At 30.7% G+C, this 19,386-nt stretch overlaps 3 protein-coding genes across 3 annotated transcripts; 1 reads left to right on the top strand and 2 right to left on the bottom strand.

Annotated features, from left to right (window-relative positions):
* LOC109358716 lies at positions 9-2,498 on the bottom strand. The gene is made up of 7 exons (XM_019603120.1): positions 2,174-2,498; positions 1,967-2,077; positions 1,619-1,687; positions 1,236-1,367; positions 713-790; positions 500-628; positions 9-409 (listed from the first exon to the last, which is right to left on the bottom strand). Exons 1-7 carry the CDS (start codon positions 2,357-2,359, stop codon positions 218-220), a joined length of 897 nt encoding a protein of 298 aa, XP_019458665.1. The 5' UTR covers positions 2,360-2,498; the 3' UTR covers positions 9-217.
* On the bottom strand, positions 3,677-8,118 carry LOC109357768 (pollen-specific protein SF21-like). The gene is made up of 11 exons (XM_019601809.1): positions 7,817-8,118; positions 6,497-6,596; positions 6,240-6,337; positions 6,054-6,142; positions 5,824-5,884; positions 5,640-5,726; positions 5,480-5,557; positions 5,346-5,402; positions 5,192-5,247; positions 4,979-5,114; positions 3,677-4,216 (listed from the first exon to the last, which is right to left on the bottom strand). Exons 1-11 carry the CDS (start codon positions 7,865-7,867, stop codon positions 3,995-3,997), a joined length of 1,035 nt encoding a protein of 344 aa, XP_019457354.1. The 5' UTR covers positions 7,868-8,118; the 3' UTR covers positions 3,677-3,994.
* LOC109357684 (myb-like protein I) lies at positions 15,214-16,968 on the top strand. The gene is made up of 3 exons (XM_019601689.1): positions 15,214-15,673; positions 16,068-16,264; positions 16,483-16,968. Exons 1-3 carry the CDS (start codon positions 15,385-15,387, stop codon positions 16,864-16,866), a joined length of 870 nt encoding a protein of 289 aa, XP_019457234.1. The 5' UTR covers positions 15,214-15,384; the 3' UTR covers positions 16,867-16,968.

Raw genomic sequence — 19,386 nt, 5'->3', positions numbered from 1 at the left:
CTCTCCTTTTTGCAAGTATCCAATGTCTCTGCCTTGCTGATCCAGACCATGTGATTAATTGTAATATAAATGCCGAGACAATGGGTTTTAAAAAAAGATGATAGCTAATCATCCATTTGAATATAAATCATTCCATGTAGTGATTGTACCTCTAACAAAACTTGTAGAAATGCTTGCAGATCTTAGACAACCAGGAGATGCAGTGTGTCTAGGCACCTTAAAGTTCTGACTTGCTTGCCTTTGAACCCTTCTTTGAAGTGGTTGTCTTCTTTCCCCTCCACCACTTTCGTATCCGGTTTGAAACTTTGTCGGCGTGTTTTTTCAGTGTTGCGCTTGTGTCTGAAATTCCTTTTTTAATCACCTGTTTCCAGTCACCTTTTCCACTTTCTTTTTCTCTCAAGACTCTTCCCTATAAGATGCAATTTTATCCTATCATGAGTGATTATGGAACATTTCAATCAATATTGTCTATAAAAAGGTATTTAGATCAAAATGGTACCAGTTTTGAGGGTACATCAGCCTCATCATCATCCTCATCTTCCTCATCAACATCTTCATTGCCAAAATTGTTCATGTTCATTAAATCATCTCTTGAGTACATTTTCATGCCAGGTGCTCCTGGCATGCCCTGAAGCAGAATTAAATACAGTAAAGATCATAATGCAAATAATCTTCCTCCTAAGATATAAAATGAGAATAAAAAGAGAAATACCTCCATAGATTTTAGTAGCTTTTCCATTTCAGCCTCCTTATCAGACTTTGCAACAAAAGGTTCACCTGGAGTCCTATCCTGCAATATACAAAAAATAGTTTGATGATAACTGAAGTAAGTAATCAAACAATAACGCAAGTGCATATGAAGTTAGAGAATATCAGAGTTAAATAAAGTTGCAATTTCTAAACTATATAGTCCAAAGAAGGGACACTTTTTAGAGGACTATATAGGAATTGGATCATATAGTGCAGGGTATAGGTAAAGTGTACCCTGCATTAAAAGCACATGAAAATGACATCTCCTATAGTTGAATAAACTACAATGAAAAAAGGCAAGAGCATATAATTGGTGTTGAGAAAAGGACAGTTAATCAGAGAGTAAAATGTGATATTCTATGCAGCAGCAGCAGCAGCTATACTCAATATAACAGAAAAAGACTAATTGAAAAACAATGAGAATTAATACAACACACCAATAGTGTTTCACATGAAAGAAACATGCCAATTCAGATTGCAGTTACCTTAGGGACTGGGGGTGGCTTGGTACTACATGCTTTAGTAAGGTCTTTGCAAAGATAGTTGAGCAATGAATCAACATCTGGCTTGGATTTATACAAGTACTCGGCAACATCTGTATCCGAATATCCTATGACCTGCAAATTCAAATTAATGATTCAGTCCGGCATAGTAATTCATCGAATAATAATGCAGAAAGGATATATGATATTTAACTAATGCTGGTACAATGCATTCTTCAACATAGTAGTGTAAAATTGATTGAGAATATAGTAATCTAAAATTGACCCCTTCACCCTCTATCCTATAGTAATGTTGCCATTTCAGAACCTAAATAGAAAGTGCAATTCACTAGTGATGAACTAAAACAATGAAAAAAGTGACACACCTCCTGACAGGCTCGCTCAATTGTCTTGCATTCAGAATTGCATTGACCTTCAGAATCTTGTCCCACTAGCTGATAAATAATAGAGGAAATTTGAAAAAAAATGTCAACAAAGTGAATATAAACAAGTCACTAATCAAATGAAAGCACCAATTCAAATAACCAGAAATGACGGTCTGGGATCCTCTCTAGTACTGGAGAGTCAGCTATACGGGAGAGGATTTCAATTCAGAAATGACAAGGTGCAGCAAAAGGGGAAAACATGATACAGTATAACAATATAAACATAAAATGAAAATTGTGTAAAACTAAGATTTCTAAACAAAAAAATCAAAAGTTGAATTCCGTTACCTCCAACCTATCTTCCTTTTCCACAATATCTATACGCAATATCCAATCAGCTTCTGCCTTTTTCAGATTACAAATATTCTCTGCTATCTCAATAATCTCATACTCCGTGATCTAACATCCAAAATACACAAAATCATTCTACTGAAACAGACACAACATGAAGCAACCCAGAGAGAAAAAAACATCTAAATTAGGATGAAAAAAAACCTTTTTGGGAGAGATCTGAGTTTGCTTCTTGTGAACTTGGTGATGCAACTCTTTAGAGAGTTTTTGACACACTTGGCATTTAATGTAAGGAACATCTTCCTTTCTAGCAATCCCCACCGGTTTCTTGGAGCAGTGTGAGAGTGAAACCACAAGTGACACAACTACAAACCATAACAATGCCTTCATCTTCTAAATAGCAGAAATGGTTCGAGACCCACTTGGGTTTGAAGATCGGATCTTAAAAAAGATGAAATTTTTGCACCAAAATTGGCTGAATGATTTAGTGGGCAACACTTAAAAAGTAAAAACAAAAACTCAATATCCAAGCACCGAGTGTTTTAAACTACAATAAATATGATGTTAAATTTAAGGTTTTTGTTACATAACAACGTGACATAAAAATCACATTTTTGGTGCATGTGGTTGGTCCAGATAAGCATGAAATATTAGGTCCCATCTTCTCCACCAATAAGGTGCAAGATAACACGTGATACATGACATCATAAAATCGGTTTGTCTAGCATTGGATTCAATGCAAAAAGTTACTATATTGGTCCTCTATATATTTTCAATGTTTTTTTGCATTGAAGTTATTTGTTTTACCTTTGAAATGTTATATGTTTGATTCCTCTTAAATAATATATCGGTTTCGAATTTTGTGGATGAAAAAAATACTCATTAGGAGAGTTAGTCTCACATATCTATGGATATTTCCGACTCGGACACAGGATTACCTCTCATACAAGAGGAGAATGGAAAACCAAAAAATATTATTTGCTTCTTAACACCGTTTTAGAAGCGCACACACATGTCTCTTCTCTCTCAGCCCTTGACAATTTTACCCTATCTCCTCCACTCTAATGTAACAATAACTTGTATTACCATGAATCATTGTTGATTGGTCCAATGCTACACTTTTCCAATGATACAATTTTCATGGTTGGACCAAATTGAACCAGCTAAAATCGAAGTTGGGTCAGGTTAAATCAGATTGGATGGTTACTGTCAATGAAACAAATCATTGTTATTAAAGTAATGTTAATTCAAAGCACAACAAGTTTAAATTGCCTTATTAGTTGCCATTGGGCTAATCCTCTATAAGTATTTGTCTCTATCCCTTCCAAAAATTGTTTCTTTCAAGAATTCAATCTCAAAAACATTGACATAGAATACCTTGAGATTTCTCTTGCCTACCATTTGATTCAACATGGTAAAAAAAGTAAAATTTCTCAACAATAAATTAAAATAAATGCATATTATAAAGGTTATCCAATTTGGTAATAACATAGTTAATTTAAGTTAATCTAGAAGCTTTTATAGTTTAAACAACATTGACATTAGCCTGTTAAATACCTAAGGCTTAAAACGTATACAGTAACATTATTCTTTACTTTGGTTTAACTATTTTAAGCATAGTAACAAAAATAGTGATTCATCCTTTTCATTGCAAATGACTACCTCAAGGTCAGAAATATAGGAAAAACTGTCCAAGTTGTGGGAAGAATGTCTTAAAAATCAAAGGGTCCCTTTGGATAATTGATTGCTCATCACCATAAATAAATTTAGAGTCCATGTGGAATTTACAGATACAATTCAATGATTCCTTAATGTCTTAACTACAAATAAATGAAGGCAACTTTCTCTCTATATATTTATATATTCCCACAAATCCTCAACCCCCCTTCTATTTACAAATAGCTATCTCTCCATCCATTTCTATATCCCTCTTAATTCTTAAACAATATTTTTTAATAATATATAAAAGAAAAGAAAAAAAAGAAGGGAAATGTTTAAATTATATAAGTATATATTTATATATTATTAAAGTTGAAGTGAAAGACGTGTCTTTATAGGCTTTAGCTTCAATCCCATGCTTTCAGGAGAAAGGAGTTCAGGAGAGATGCAAGATGGACTAAGAGTGCTCCTTGGGCTGTGGCTTAAATAGCATGCTCTATACAAACCATAACCCATCAAAAAGTACTCTATTGGAATCACCATTGCATGTGGTTGTTCCTCTGTGACCATTGATCCACAAGCCTGAACCTGCCATATAAACCAATATATGATATCACTCAAATCTAGTTTATGTATATTTATGAGTGCATGCAAATCTAGTTTATGTATATTTATGTGTGCATGCAATTACAAGATATTGGTTTAGTGGTGTAAGGCCTAACTGGATCCCCAAGGTCGAGGGTCATCGGAATGACACCTTGTTGGGAGAGGCAACCACGAACCGGGAAATCCGAAAGAGATTAGTTCCTTACCCAAAAAAGATGAGGGATACACTTGGTAATACCAAAAATTACAAATTAATATCATATTCAACACAACACTAGTTAAAAGTACAATATCATAAATTTGGATCCTTAAAGTGAGATTGTTTATAAATAAAGATAAAATGCTCAATGATCTTAATCAGTAATAAATGATCTAAAGGTAGATACACTCTTGCTTTAGAGGAGTCAAAAAAACCCATAAAATCAAATTTCAAGCCTATGATTCACACAATGTTTTTACAACATTCTTGATCATCTTCATTTAGGAATGTGACTTGCCCTTGTTTGATAGGGGTTTTGAAATACAATATTATAGGCAAATGGGAATGTAAAAACATTCTGGGACATCTCACTTATGAAGGCAGTAGAAAATTTGAATGTTTTTACATTTCTACATGCTGCATCACATTCCAAGGATACTATACATTGCTTAAGTCTACATTGCTTAAGTATACTTTTTTGTAATTTCTATACATGATAGATGTACTAATCATGGACATCATCATTCACATTTTACAGCACATACCTCAACCAAGGCACTATATCTCCTATCAAGTTTCGAAGTCATGTAAAGAGCCTCCGAATGGAAAGGAGAACTATCGCCAACAAAAATAAGTGTTCGGCATTTTAATCTCTTCAATCCTTCTGTTATATCAGGCCTCCTGCAAACAAAGTTAGAGCATTTCAACATGCTGATACACAATTAGATATGGTGAAGTAATTACAAAGCAGATCTTACTGATTGATAGCATGGAGAAACCGTGAGACATTCACACCCTTTCTCTCATCTAGCAACTGCAAAATGAAACAAGACAATGAAACAGAGCGAAGCGAGGTAAACACACTTTCCTCTATAGGGCAGTACAGACAAGGTAAAGAAGTTTAGCACTGACTTTTCGGCAAGCTTGGACTATCTTTGATTCTGGAACTTCGGCATTACCACGAACTTCCTGTTAAAGTTGACAAGTAAAATTTGTAACATATCATATGAAAGAGAGATATATTAAGATTTGTTGCATTACAATACCTTGCTGAAGTATCGCTGAAGCAAACACTCCTTCAGCAAGCCACATACACCGTAGAAATATAATAAATTTGACATCACCTGAAAATTACAAGCAGTTTGAGGCAATGTTATCAAATTAGAGAACTCATACATGGATGTTCAGTTGATTTCTGAAAGGAACCTTGTTAAAAATCCATTCTTTCCAAGAAGGAGCTTTGCACAAAGGAGATACAAGTATTAAACCAAGAACGCGCTCTCTATATTTTATCTGTAACACAGTGGCAAATAAGAACAAATTAATAGGATTGACTTTATATTAAAACTACTAAGAATTTGTTGAACTGCAATGCGAATACGGTACATACTGCGAATAAAGAAAGAATATAAGCACCAGCCGTCACTCCCATACACATTACCGCACCAAGCCTGGCCAAGGAATTAGTAAGTGCTAACTATTAGTAAATACATCATATAAATAAAAAAATTGTGCCCAAAATATGCACTGCTATTCTACATATTTGGTTGTCAGATCAAGAAATGAAAGCAAAGCTAACCATTAAAAAATTATTAACCAGAGTAACTATATTGTAATTACCCAAAATAGTTGAGAACTTCAATTATTTGATCTGCCAAGTCTTCAGCAGAAGGGACTGGATCATTGGAACAAATTGCAGCAGCTCCTAACTGCAAGAGCTCTTGCGGAAGTTACAGAGAAACTGTGAATAATAGCATTCTACTCTAAATACAATAAAATTACATTCAAATCCATCAAGTTACAAACCTCATGCCCAGGAGGACTGATGTGATATATGCAAAAGTTGTGGAGGAGCAAAGAAGCAGCCTCCGGACAGAAAATTAATCCTTCGAAACACGACATATCTGGATACATTTTCCAATTAGATTAAGATAATGAGTTGAAACATACACATACAATCACTAATCTATTCAGGAAGAACAAAACAATTAATTCAGAATATTGACACTTAAAATGAGTAGTTAACTAAAATAAAATGTATTAGCTTAGTTGATTATACTTACAATTTAGTGCTAAATCTGGATAAGTGATCAGAGCTGGTTTGTCATGATCACCATAGACTATGACAGATACTGAACCACAGCCAGTCCGAATGAGATGTTCCTGAAATAATAATCCAATATAAGTGAAAGACAAAAAACACAGCTTGAAAAAATTAACCACACAGAGAAAGTGGGACAAAAAAGCACAAAAGATGAAACTAGCTTTTGGATAATAAATAGAACCTTGAGTAATGGAAAACCATGCCAAACTTCTCCAAATAATTTATTCCCTAACATGGTGGATGTCATGTGCTCTTACCTCTTTTTTGGACAACCCCAACTAACAAGCAATAGCATGTTAATATCAACATTAAAAAAAAAAGATAAATGAAATAAGTAATTCCAGATTCCAATCATTGTAGGTTTTAGAAAATAAACAATGTGAAGCCAGTGAAAATGAGGACAGTATCTACAAAATTTTAAAAGGAGAAGAATGAATTTAGCTGATCTAATAACTAAAACGTATATATAAATTATAAAGGAGCAGCTAGAACTATCACCAATACAATGAGATAAAGGACAAGAAAGGTATAGCTAAGGTTCTCATAGACTGTAATGCACTTGGAAAGAATTGAGGTGAGAGAAAAGCCAAAGCACAAAGGATCAATTCCTTAAAAATGATGAACATCATCATATAGGAAATAGGAGGGGGGAAATGACCCGGACCCCACCAAAAAACCAAAAAGAAGAACAAAAGGAGCTGGTTAATAATGTTACAAAGCCAGATTTCTTCAAAAAATCACTACATCTATATTTCAACACTTGTATGATATACAAAGACAATAGTATAGGAAGTTATAAGAAAACATCAATGTTTTGTTTGGATATGTCATGTCGAGTTGAATAGAATTGCATAAAATGGAAACAAAGAAGAAATAATTGAAACTCCAAAACAATGACCAAATGAAAATCTAAGAGGAGAAGGAGGATAACAGATAAAGGGTGGAACGACATTAAACATGTAACATATCATGAATGCCCAGAACCCAAAATGGTTTGTTGATTCAATTCAAAGGAAGAACATGACAGAAAACAAACCAACTCCCATGAATTTATGACAATCAAATAAAGCAAGTAAAAATCGTTTTTTTTTGCTGCTTTGTATCTCTAAAATTAGATCCCAATGCAAAAACAAGCCACTGCTTAAAAAAAAACAAAATCTGAATAATGTAAAAGCATTGGCTTCTTCAGGAAACAATTGCAAAGCAGGCAATGTTGCAAAAACGAATAGATTTGTATAAAGATGGAAACTTGATAAGAAATGAGGAGAAGGGGTGAAACCTTTCGACTGAGATAGATCCTCTCCATGTCGAGTGAAACGGATTCAGCCATAGCTGTAGCTCTGTTCTGTCTAAAGGGATTCTTCTTCTCTCTCTCTCTCTCTTGTTAGGTCCTCAAACAAATGGGTTATGTAAGTATTATGTATCTATATATATGCGTGTTATTATATATAGATATAGATAGTAGGAGAAAAATGGAGTTGGTTTTTTTCTCTCTCTCTCTCTTTCTTAGTTGTGTTGTGTTGTGTTGTTTAAGGTGGTTGTGTGTGTTGTGGTGAATGAAGCAGAAACATACGTTTGATTTAAACCACCACCGACACTTTCAACCTGCAACTCCTCTCATTTTTTAATCCCCACCAAATCAAACCACGTTTTTATTTTATTTTATTTTATTTATTTATTTATTGCGTTCATCTTGTGCCGACGTCGTTTCACCTGAAGTGGGACCCATCAGTTTTGGTTTGACTCAAAACTAATTACTCTCTCTCACCTCTCATTGGATGCCCCCATTAATTAATTACCAAAAGAATAAGTTCAAATTAATAATGTCTCTACTTATAAAACTCATTTGTATTGATATGTATTTGTTTTTATTGCCAACTTACAAAATTAAAACATGTATTAGAACACACATTAATTTCAAGAGTTTTAAATCTATACATCGATAGTGTAGTTTTTTACATTGTCAGTTCATTATCTACTATTAATTTATAATACTTTTGTCTGAAAATCAATTATAGCTAACATATGAGCGATAAAATTGTGCTGATAATTCAAAAAACACTTTTATTTAATCATAATTTTAATACAGACATTGCATTTTAATTTATGAGTGATGATAAAAATATTTAGATCATATTAAAACACTTAATACTCCACAAATATGAAAAGTTCTTGATGCCATGTGATTCTTAATTTTATCAATCATCGATGCTTAAAAAATATTTCCTTTTTTCCATTTTTGGTTTCTGTTTGTAGATGTTGTGGAAAAAGGGGAGAGGCTTCACATTTCCAAATTCCAACACTCCAAAACCAACCTTGGTCTACCCAAGTTCGACTCTCTCTGTTCTTACAGTCAAGGGTGCCAATCACTTCTTTTCCTTTTCATGTTTCCACCAAAGTTTGTTTCTTTTTCCTAAATTGTTATTGGGTAGTCGAAAAAGCATTCCCTTAGAATTGGGTGTGACACTCACTCAATGATAATAAATATTATAGTTAATGATTAGTAGGGTAGTTATACTATTAGTTGGTGTAAGTGTAATGTGTGAATAGGCCATTGGGGGCCAATGTGGCATGTTAATCAATCATTTGATAAAAGTGAATTCATTTGGAGTGTTTCTGATACACTGGAAATGGAGGTTCTATCAAATTCATTAATGGCTATGTTTGGCATAATTAGCTCATAAGCTAGCTGAAAGCTAAAATTTGATATACTAGCTGATTATATCGCAACCATTTGGGAAGATTAACTCAGATTGCTGGCAGTGCAGGTGTAAAATGACAAAAGCAGTAGGCCCCTAACTTATAAGCCATAATACCAGCTTATAAGTTCATAGTTTATTGAAATATGTAGCTTTTGTTATCAATTAAGCTAACTAGCTTATAGGAGTTAGAAAGCATAATCTTATCTATGATTTAATTGGTTTCATATGTTTAGTTATTATTTGTTTTGTTATTATCCAAATGCCAACACGAAGCATGTAGGTAGAGCTCTGTGTTATTATCCTAATGTGCATTGCAGTTTATTTTCTAATTATGATGTGCAATGCCAACATGCAGTTTTCCTTTGAACTGCAATGCATATGTCTTCCGAAACTAATAATGTTGTAGATCTAGATTAATCAACCATGTGTTCACTACTTAAAGTTTTGTGGTGAAGGGTTTTTTATTTTAATGCTTAGGGGGTTTCAGTAGGACCATTTTGTTCTGTTAGAGCATCTTCAATGAATTGTTCTTACCTCATTTTGTTGGCTTTTGACATAAAACACTACTCTATACAACACAAGCATCAATAGCATATTATGTATTTGTCTTTTATCAACACACAGGGCAATTGGTATCAATTGGCCAAATTGCAAAGCACACATTCTACTTGAAGAGTATGTTCTGATGGTAAAAAAAGTGAGCTCAGAATTATGAAAAGGCTATGAAGTTGTACTCTAGTTACCAATTTCCATTGATGATAAAAGGGAAAATGGCGAAAGAGTGATACATACTTCGACTTGGATCGAATGTTAAAGGAGGAGGATCGGGTGAAAGTTGTGGAAGCTTCGATTCTTCTTCTTCTTCTTCTTCCGCCATTGTTGCGTTTGCCTCAGATGCATCATTCTCATATTGTTTGGGCTCACTCTTTTGCTCTTACAATTGGGCCCTTTACAATTTTAGACTCATCAAATTTTACAAAAATAATAAATAAATATAGAGAATGTTAAAAACTGTTATGTATAAGTATTAGAAGCACCAACCTAATTAATTTATGATTGATTTATGATACGATTATTGTAAAGTTTTTATATTATATTATTCATTATTAATTTATATATTTTTGTTTTAGAGTCAGCAATAATTAAAAATACTTACATTATCAATATATACATATTAAATCTTTGATTTATGTGGTTCATGCAATTTCATTGAGCAAAATCTGAATTTAGATTCTTATGTATTATAAATGTCTCTCATAGAAGAGCTAATATTATCATATTTTGAATGTTTTTTACTTCAATCTAAAATGAAAAAACATATAATCTCTACTATTAAATAAATATTATAAGTGAAATTATATTGAAGATTTTATATTATATTTGATTATGTTCTACATTTATCTTATTTCAAAAATTACATTCACCTATATCCTTGAAAACTCATTATTATCACACTGATGCCTTGAGAGAATGTAACTTAATTATATTGGTCATTTTAAGAGATAGAAATGTCTTAAAATATTTAAACTTAATCTCGAGAGAAGTTTATAATAAAAATGCATTTAAAATTGTTACTCCAAGTCATAACAATTTGATTTATAGTTAGAAGAAATATTCATAAATATATTTTTAATGTTCGTGAATATTTAAAATGACTGTGAAAATGGAATAAATTAAATTGTCAATGAGTCACTTATGTTGAGACAGTACTTCATACGGTTATCTTCTTATATATTTATTTTGAAGTCTACTTGTATACTTCAATGTCCAACATAAGTGCAAAATAAATACTATACAATAAACAAAGAGATACGAATCTTACTGTACATTTAAAATATATATTCATTGGTTCAATAATTGATAATTCCACACAGTAAAAATAACACTATGATGCGATGTGTGATTATTCTAGCCTTATAGTTCTATATGTTTAAATTGAATGATAGTAGCTAAAGTATTGAAATGATTGGACAAGTAGTGCATGCACATAATGCACTCTCAAGTACAACTCCAAGATTTCTCATCTGCACGATGTTATATTGCTTAATTTCTGTAATTACTTTTGACTAGAGAAAGCTATGATGATACCCCTTAGCAAAATTAGAAAGCCACCGAGTATTAAAATATTGCATGATTAATGTTCCAATTTAACAAATATATAAATATAGTTATCATGACCCTTGGCCTCGACCAAGTAGTGCATATGGAATTGAGAAAAGATGTAAGGCTAATACTCTTAAATCTTAATATATAGTGCATTTCTTTCAATTTTAGTGGCGTATAATTATTTCTGGAGAAACAAAGCTAAGTGATTGTACATTGGATATTCAGCCAATATCTCTATCTTTTCTTCCACTATACCTCAATTTGCAGGATATATATATATATATATATACATATATTATAATATATGATTGATCATGATAAAGATGCATATGATAGATTAATTACTTATGATATATTATTGTTTATATCCTTGATTGATTGCGACCTGGGAACAAACCTACCCCATTCTTCACCTTTTTTCCACATCCTATGTTTGAAAGTAATACATTCACGATACCCAAAGATAGATAAATTATAAGTGAGTGTTTGATGTGGCTTATGATAGGGGATTAAATTATATTTACCAAGATAATTGTTTATTTAAAAATTATTGATTTATGTTATTAAAATTTATATAAACGAAATCAAGTACATTCACTACATAATACATTAATACTTGAGAATTCAATTGAATCCTTTGTTATCCATAATAATTCAATCTGATTGGAATAAGATCATCTTCTTTAAAGATACATTTGGTTCAAACAAAAAATAACATCTAATTCTTTAGTCCGATTACACATTATTATGATATAATATTTGATACTGTAATATAATATATATATATATATATATAGTAAAATGGTACTACTATATTACTTTAACACGTGAAATGGTGTCTTCTAATTAAGTAATCAGTATGATTTTCCGGTGGGGACAACGGTTTCTATACTAAGAATAATACACCATACCATGTTTTTAGGGGATTTATAGTATAGTGTATTAAGGCAAGGCATGTATTAATTGCCTCGTACCTTGTGGTATTTTATTGTTATTTGTGAAAAAAATATATGCATCATCTACAATATAAAAGTTTTTTATATTGTTAATTATACTTTATTAACAAACAATATGCACATGAAGTGATCAAGTATGTCACATTTATTTTTTTCACATATTAATAATTTGACTATCAATTTTGTCTAAAACTATAATAATGATTATGAAGATATGAAATCTTAAGAGCTTAGAATTATAGAGAAGTGAGAAATATAAATTGGGAGACAAGAAAATTGGAACACAAGAAGTTGAGAATTATTTGCAATAGTATAAGACTAATGATGGATCATAGTATTTTATATTGAGATAATACTCCTCGAAGACATGGAAAGGATTTATGATTAGATTAATGAGAAAGTAAAGAAAGAAGCAAAGATAAACAAACATATCATAGTAGTATCATGTCAATAGCAGTATCTTCTCTTCCAAAAAGATTCCTTCCCATTATAATGCCAAATTAGTCTCAATTAAATGACCGAATGGATGTTTTCTGATGAAGAAATTAAAATAAACAATTCTCAACTTGGTTCAATTGCAATTGTATTATTAAACTCATGATGCTGAAATTCCAAACAAGTTGGCCCAGATTTAGTAACCACATTAAATCAATAGCTAGGTTGATGAGATAACTACCCAAAATGTATAAGTTTATTATATATATATATATATATTAATCTAGGGGAAGAAGTTTTTTTTTAAAAGGATTAGGTTAATATAGTGCACCAAGATTTTTGAACATTTTAAACTTGACCCTCCTCTATTTGTAAAATACAAATTATGAAAATACATCTATTATTAAATCTATTGCAACTAAAAAATGAGAGTTAACTTTGTTTAAAAGTCTAATGCATAATGTTAGCATGCTATTTCTAAAAAACGTCTTCACTTAGGTTAACATATCTTTTTTTTTTTTATATATATAGATATATTAATTATGTTACATATGGAACAAGAATATCATTATCCTTCCTTTACTAATTGAATCTCACATTTTAATCATGGCAGTGGTAATTGTGCATTAATGATGCTTTTAAAACATGATATGGTATATCTGTTGTGTTATGTAAATCTGTGTGTGGAGTTGTATGTTATATGAGAAGAAATAAGTGAAGAGTTTATAAATGAAAAAAAATTATAAAAGCATTATCTTGAGGTTTTTTTAAAGTTATAGTGTCTTATTTATGAGTAATTTTTTACTCTTTAAATGACGAGATAGCAATAAGACTCAAAAGGTAAATGATATATTTAAGAGTTTTTTTTATATGTATCAGTCATGTATGTTTTCAACAATTGAAAATAAATAAACTTTTGCGTAAGAAGGGATGCATTTCTCATCTTTTGTTACTACAAATAATATTTCTCCACTTATTTATGTAAAAAACTAATATCTTTTAGGATGTATAATTGTTACTCCTAGCCAGTGTCACTCTCAGAAATCGAATATTTGATACTATCATATCCTGATTACTATCTTTTAGGATGTATAATTGTTACTCCTAACCAGTGTCACTCTTAGAAATCGAATATTTGATACTATCATATCCTGATTACTAGATCAACATTTTGTTTATATGCATTTCTCATTCTGGAAGAGATAAATTTAATCTATCATGGAAACATGTATTTTGTGTTGCAAAAAATGTATCCCAAAGAATCCTAAATTAAAGTGCCGTAGTTAAGGACCCTTGATGAAAAATATTAGGTCTAGTACTATAAAATGTTTGAATAATAAAGAACCCATAGAAGGGTTTTCAAGTCTTCTAGAAAACAAGATCATATATGTATGACTTTCAATAGCATATTGTGGAATAACTATTGAGTCGTTACAAAATTAATAAGACATATACATATACAATTTTAGTAATATTTATGCCAAGTGATTTTGGTTTGATGGACACAACTTTCAAAGCACTTATTTCCAATGATATTTCTTTTTCCAAATCAGTCATACATAGATGATAGCCTACATTCCACATATTGAATTTGAGAGAAATTCTGACCCAACGTGTCTTTACACATTGATTCCCATCTTATGTATGTTCACAGAAAAATAGATTTAATTATAATATATGGCACTAAAAAATACAAATAGGCACATACATTGATATATATTATCTTCAAAAATATTCTTGTATATTACCCCTTACCAAGGCTTCCAACTGATGCAAGGACCAATCTCAATTTAATTCTAAATCTTTAAATATGATTTTACTTATTCAAAATATACTGAATTTCGTTTTAATTACTTCGTGTAATTGTTGAGTTTTGATTCTTATAATTTCTAAAAAAATTAATTTTAGTTCTTAGTTTAAAATCTATTTTAATTTTTAATTTGTACTTCCTATAATTAATTTTAAAACTAAGGACAAACTAAAATTAATTATACATTGGGAACTAAAACCATATGTATGTAAAATTTAAAGTTAGCTACATATTTAATTTGTATTATTATTTTATATAAAAATAGATTTAACTTATATTCCACATAGACACACTAAAATCATTTAGATCAATTTAAGTTTACTTCATTTAGATCCATTATTACTCAGACATGAGAACAGTGGAGAGTCACCACGTACGTTTTGAATTAAAACTTTAAGATATTTATTTTATGAGTATTTCCACTTATAAACCTTTTCTTTCTTCCTTTCCTATCCAATGTGAAACTTCATATTTGAATAAATACAACAATATATAAAGTCTAATAGTTTTTACAATATAATTAAAATTTTATATTGCCCTGAATAAGCATAAAGATATATAGTATATTGGTGGACGCATCTCAAACAAGATATGGTATCTATATAAGTATATATTTTTGTTATAAAAGCCGAAGGGAGAAGAGAATTGAAATTTGCAAAAGTAAGAAACAATGAATAAACTATGACCATCCAATTAATTTGTGTAGGTGTGCGTCCAGTTTCATAAACCCCACACATCCCTCATCTATCATATATTATATACCACCAAACATATCTCTTCTTATTCTGTCTCTCTTTCTTCTCAGATATACAAAGTTCAATTGTTGTTGAAGTGAAAAATGGGAAGAAAGTGTTCACATTGTGGAAACATTGGTCATAATTCTAGGACATGCACTTCTTTTAGAGGGACATTTGTAGGACTACGTCTCTTTGGTGTTCAACTAGATATATCATCTTCTTCATCATCTTGTATGAAGAAAAGCTTTAGCATGGATTCCTTCTTACCCATATCATCATCTTCTAGCTCCTTTGCTTCATCAAGATTAATCATTGATGAAAACACTGATAGAACCTCTATTGGGTATCTATCAGATGGTCTCATAGTTCGACCACAAGAGAGGAAGAAAGGTATATATATATATGTATGTATGTTGTTTTCACTATGATATTATTTTTCCAAATTACGATTCTACAACAAACTTATAAAACCTTCTTTTTTTTAAAGGAGAAATAACTTCAAGATTTATCTGTCTTAATATAATTTTTATAATAAAAAAAACCGTTGCATAATCTTATTGGACAAAATAAAAACATAATGTAATTGTTAATCCTAGTTTTGTCTTATAATCCATCTATTATTATGTTTGGTTGTTTCTATCTTTTCTGTTTGAGTCTATTTCCATCACTCATTTTCTGCAATTTTTTACCTGCAATTATATATGGAAGTATGCAGTGACTTTCAATAATTTTGGTACTATTTTCTTCATTCTAACATGGTTGTGGTGCATATATAATATATTAGGAGTTCCATGGACAGAAGAAGAGCACCGAATATTCCTTGTTGGACTTGAGAAGCTAGGTAAAGGTGATTGGAGGGGTATCTCAAGAAACTATGTCACTACAAGAACCCCAACCCAAGTTGCTAGCCATGCTCAAAAGTACTTTCTCAGACTTGCAACCATTAATAAGAAGAAGCGACGTTCAAGTCTCTTTGACTTGGTACAAAATTATTAATTTTATCCTTATTTATTATTATGTTTTCTCTTTTAGTATCAACAATGTTATTCATACTTCTACTTTTTATAAGACAAAATTTACTAATTGAAGTATGAGGAGTGGTTCAACCTATACTTCTATTTTATTCATCTAACCCTACGAATCTCTTTGCGAGTCGAGTTTTGGAAGAAGTCCTGATGGTAAAGTAAATACTATGGCAGGTGGGTAGCGGTAAGACAAACAAAGCAGCTCCTATTAGCTTCACCAATAATAGCAACTTGGGTGACTCAGTTTGTACTAATCAACTTGTGAAATCCAAATGTGGTGGAGTTGTGAATGATGCTACTTTGTCTCTGCTAGGGAGCCTTAAATCTTTTCAACAACAAACCAAATCAAATGAACAAAAAACTAGTGATAATTGCTCTCATTTTCAAGCAGAACATAATGAAGCTGTGCAAATCAGGCTTATGAAATCTTCAAATGTGACTCTGCCAATTGCAACACCTGATCTAGAACTCACTCTTGCAGCCCCAAAGGCTAAGACCATAGAGCAGAATAAATCATCTTCGGTTTCTTTCCTTCCTGGGCCAATTAGTGTGACTTAAACAATTAAGGGATGCATGTATTTCCAATGCACCCCTTTATTAATTTGTGACATGTAGCTGATCTTCTTATTAAAGAAACATATTTTCATTTCTTCGTATTAATGCTAGTCTTTAATTAATTAGGAACAATTGATCTTATGCAATAATTAGACCCTTCATGACAATATCCCCAGGGCACATAGAGAAGCTGAATATTGTTGTATATTGTTTAGAATATAAATTCATTTTTTTCTATTTTTGATTTTCACGTGTACTAATTTGATTTTGAAAAGATAAAATTTGAAATTAGTATTTAAATATTAGAATGTAAGTCAAAATAATATTTGTTAGATGTCAAAAAAATAATTAATTGATCTGATTTTGATATTATGGGATAATTTTAGGGTTTTCAAAATTTCAAATACAAAATTAGTACATGTAAAAATTATATGATTGTGGAGAATTTAAACTTAATTGCTTATACTATATGTTTCATAACTTTATCAAGAGATTTATTCAATTGGACATATATAGTATATAACATTACCTTTTTGTATTACTTAAATATAAAGTTTGTTGAATGGAATTAATTGTGAATATTTGTGATGTATGGAATTTTACCTTTGTGTTTAAAAGTAAAAAGTCCTCGACAATTCGACATGGATACCAACTCGCCTAATATTATGTTTCTAATATGCTTTAGTGTACTTTATGAGTTTGCTCAAGTACTTTATGAGCATAAAAATAAATCGAAATAAAAAATAAACAAACCTATCAAACTTGAGTATATTGTATTCTCCTTAAAAAAATATCAAATAAAAGTTAGTATAAAAAGAGTGAAGCTAGAAAACCATTTCAATTAAACTGAAATTTAGGCACAACATAGGATTACATTATATAACTAACATGTTTTTCTTTTAACATTTCTATATAAGGGTGTATTCTTTTGCTTTGATTACATTGTATATGCAGTGAATATATACGTATATAGTTTTGTCTATATATATTCATGGCGAATATGATAGGCCATACTATTTATGAGCACTTTTTAGATATGGTGACCCCTCAACCAACACTCATTGTCTTCTTTACTACCTGTAACCATCTATTAGGTGTCCAATTATTTGGACTTTTCACACAAGTATAGTATACCTTACATGAAAATTGTGGATGATTTCTGATATTTTTTTTAAGGAATATACATATAAAATAGAGGTTAACTTTAATATAACGTTGTATAAAAGTAAAGTTATATTGTTTTTTTTGTAGGCAAGGTAATTTATAGTAAAAGAGAAAAATAGTTGCATAAGGTTTTAGAGAAGAAAAACAAGAAAAGAGAAGCAATAAACCATTAGATGTCGACTTTGAGACAAGAAATAGGTTTAGAAACTCAGTCAAAAAAAAGTAATTAAATCATTACTCAATTGTCCATTAATCTAAAGTCAAGATTTAACCCTAACAGATTCAAGAATATTATATAGAGGTCATCAATTATAGCTCAATCTTCAACTATATGTGATTTTTAATGTGTTTCTCATGAGAGATCGATATTTTAAATGTTATGACAAACATGCATGATTAATACTCCATCATAATTGATAATGTAATTGTTTAGTTCATAATTACAATGCATTGTAGTTATATCTTATGTTAGATATATAGAAATTACTTGTCTTATTGCAAACAACACCAACCTGTAACACTATCATTCAGGAAGCCTCACACCAATATGTTTCTTCTTTTGGAATGCTTCTCTTTCACCATTTGGTTACATATATATATATAACACGTCTCTATTGCTTCAACTTTAATCTGTTGCCAAAAGTTATTGATGGTTCATATTTCATGGCATGAAAAAAATATGTGACTTTAATTTCATGCTTCTTCATCTAGAAAGATGTACTATTATTCATCAACTGGACCAATCAATTTTATGTCATATCCGTAATTTAATTTTGTCCACTAAATAAGCTTCAGTAAGTTAAATTTGTAATCTCTCAAAACGAAGTAAAATTGTAAAAATCATAAACATAACTACAGATTAACTTATAAATTTATTTATTTTATTAAAAAGAAAATAGAAATTTGTCCATTTTGAGATATCATATACTATTAGTCACTCATCACTCATGTTATAGTTATTCTCTTTATCTCTTCAATCTTATATATATACATATCCACATTTCCAAAATCCAAATCATAACAAAGTAAGGGGAATAAATTAAAGAAAGTCATTATAACATCATTCATTAAAGTATATTCAAATTTCAAAGTATAGTTATTCTCTGTGTTAGGCATTTTCACTCAAAACAAGGATCCTCTCCATTACAAGTGATTGTTTTGCTCACATTTTTAATGGCAAAAAAGTAATTTTATGATACACAAAAGGGTAAAATTGTTATTGCATGCTACATGTTGTGTGTTAATGTGTGTCACTTGCCTCTCCATTAATGGAGAGGAACCTTACTCTTTCACTCATAGCCTACCACCAGAAAGTGATTTATCAATTATCATGGTTGAAACTTAATTATTACGTAGTCG

This window comes from Lupinus angustifolius, chromosome LG10 (assembly GCF_001865875.1).
Source record: "Lupinus angustifolius cultivar Tanjil chromosome LG10, LupAngTanjil_v1.0, whole genome shotgun sequence".
In the NCBI taxonomy this organism is placed as follows: domain Eukaryota; kingdom Viridiplantae; phylum Streptophyta; class Magnoliopsida; order Fabales; family Fabaceae; genus Lupinus; species Lupinus angustifolius.
Note: the sequence above shows the minus strand (reverse complement) of the source record. Positions and strands in the feature narration are given on the sequence as shown.

What these genes read in the sequence shown, in the direction of transcription:
- LOC109358716 (XM_019603120.1), bottom strand. Translation starts at nt 2,359, where the DNA reads ATGAAGGCATTGTTATGGTTTGTAGTTGTGTCACTTGTGGTTTCACTC. An exon ending in CTCAGATCTCTCCCAAAAAG is followed by an intron (nt 2,078 to 2,173) that starts GTTTTTTTTCAT and finishes TTTGGATGTTAG; the next exon opens with ATCACGGAGTATGAGATTAT. An exon ending in CTGATGTACCCTCAAAACTG is followed by an intron (nt 410 to 499) that starts GTACCATTTTGA and finishes TGCATCTTATAG; the next exon opens with GGAAGAGTCTTGAGAGAAAA.
- LOC109357768 (XM_019601809.1), bottom strand. Translation starts at nt 7,867, where the DNA reads ATGGCTGAATCCGTTTCACTCGACATGGAGAGGATCTATCTCAGTCGA. An exon ending in AAGAATGGATTTTTAACAAG is followed by an intron (nt 5,558 to 5,639) that starts GTTCCTTTCAGA and finishes TGTAATTTTCAG; the next exon opens with GTGATGTCAAATTTATTATA. An exon ending in TTTCTCCATGCTATCAATCA is followed by an intron (nt 5,115 to 5,191) that starts GTAAGATCTGCT and finishes CTTTGTTTGCAG; the next exon opens with GAGGCCTGATATAACAGAAG.
- LOC109357684 (XM_019601689.1), top strand. Translation starts at nt 15,385, where the DNA reads ATGGGAAGAAAGTGTTCACATTGTGGAAACATTGGTCATAATTCTAGG. An exon ending in ACCACAAGAGAGGAAGAAAG is followed by an intron (nt 15,674 to 16,067) that starts GTATATATATAT and finishes ATAATATATTAG; the next exon opens with GAGTTCCATGGACAGAAGAA. An exon ending in GTTCAAGTCTCTTTGACTTG is followed by an intron (nt 16,265 to 16,482) that starts GTACAAAATTAT and finishes ATACTATGGCAG; the next exon opens with GTGGGTAGCGGTAAGACAAA.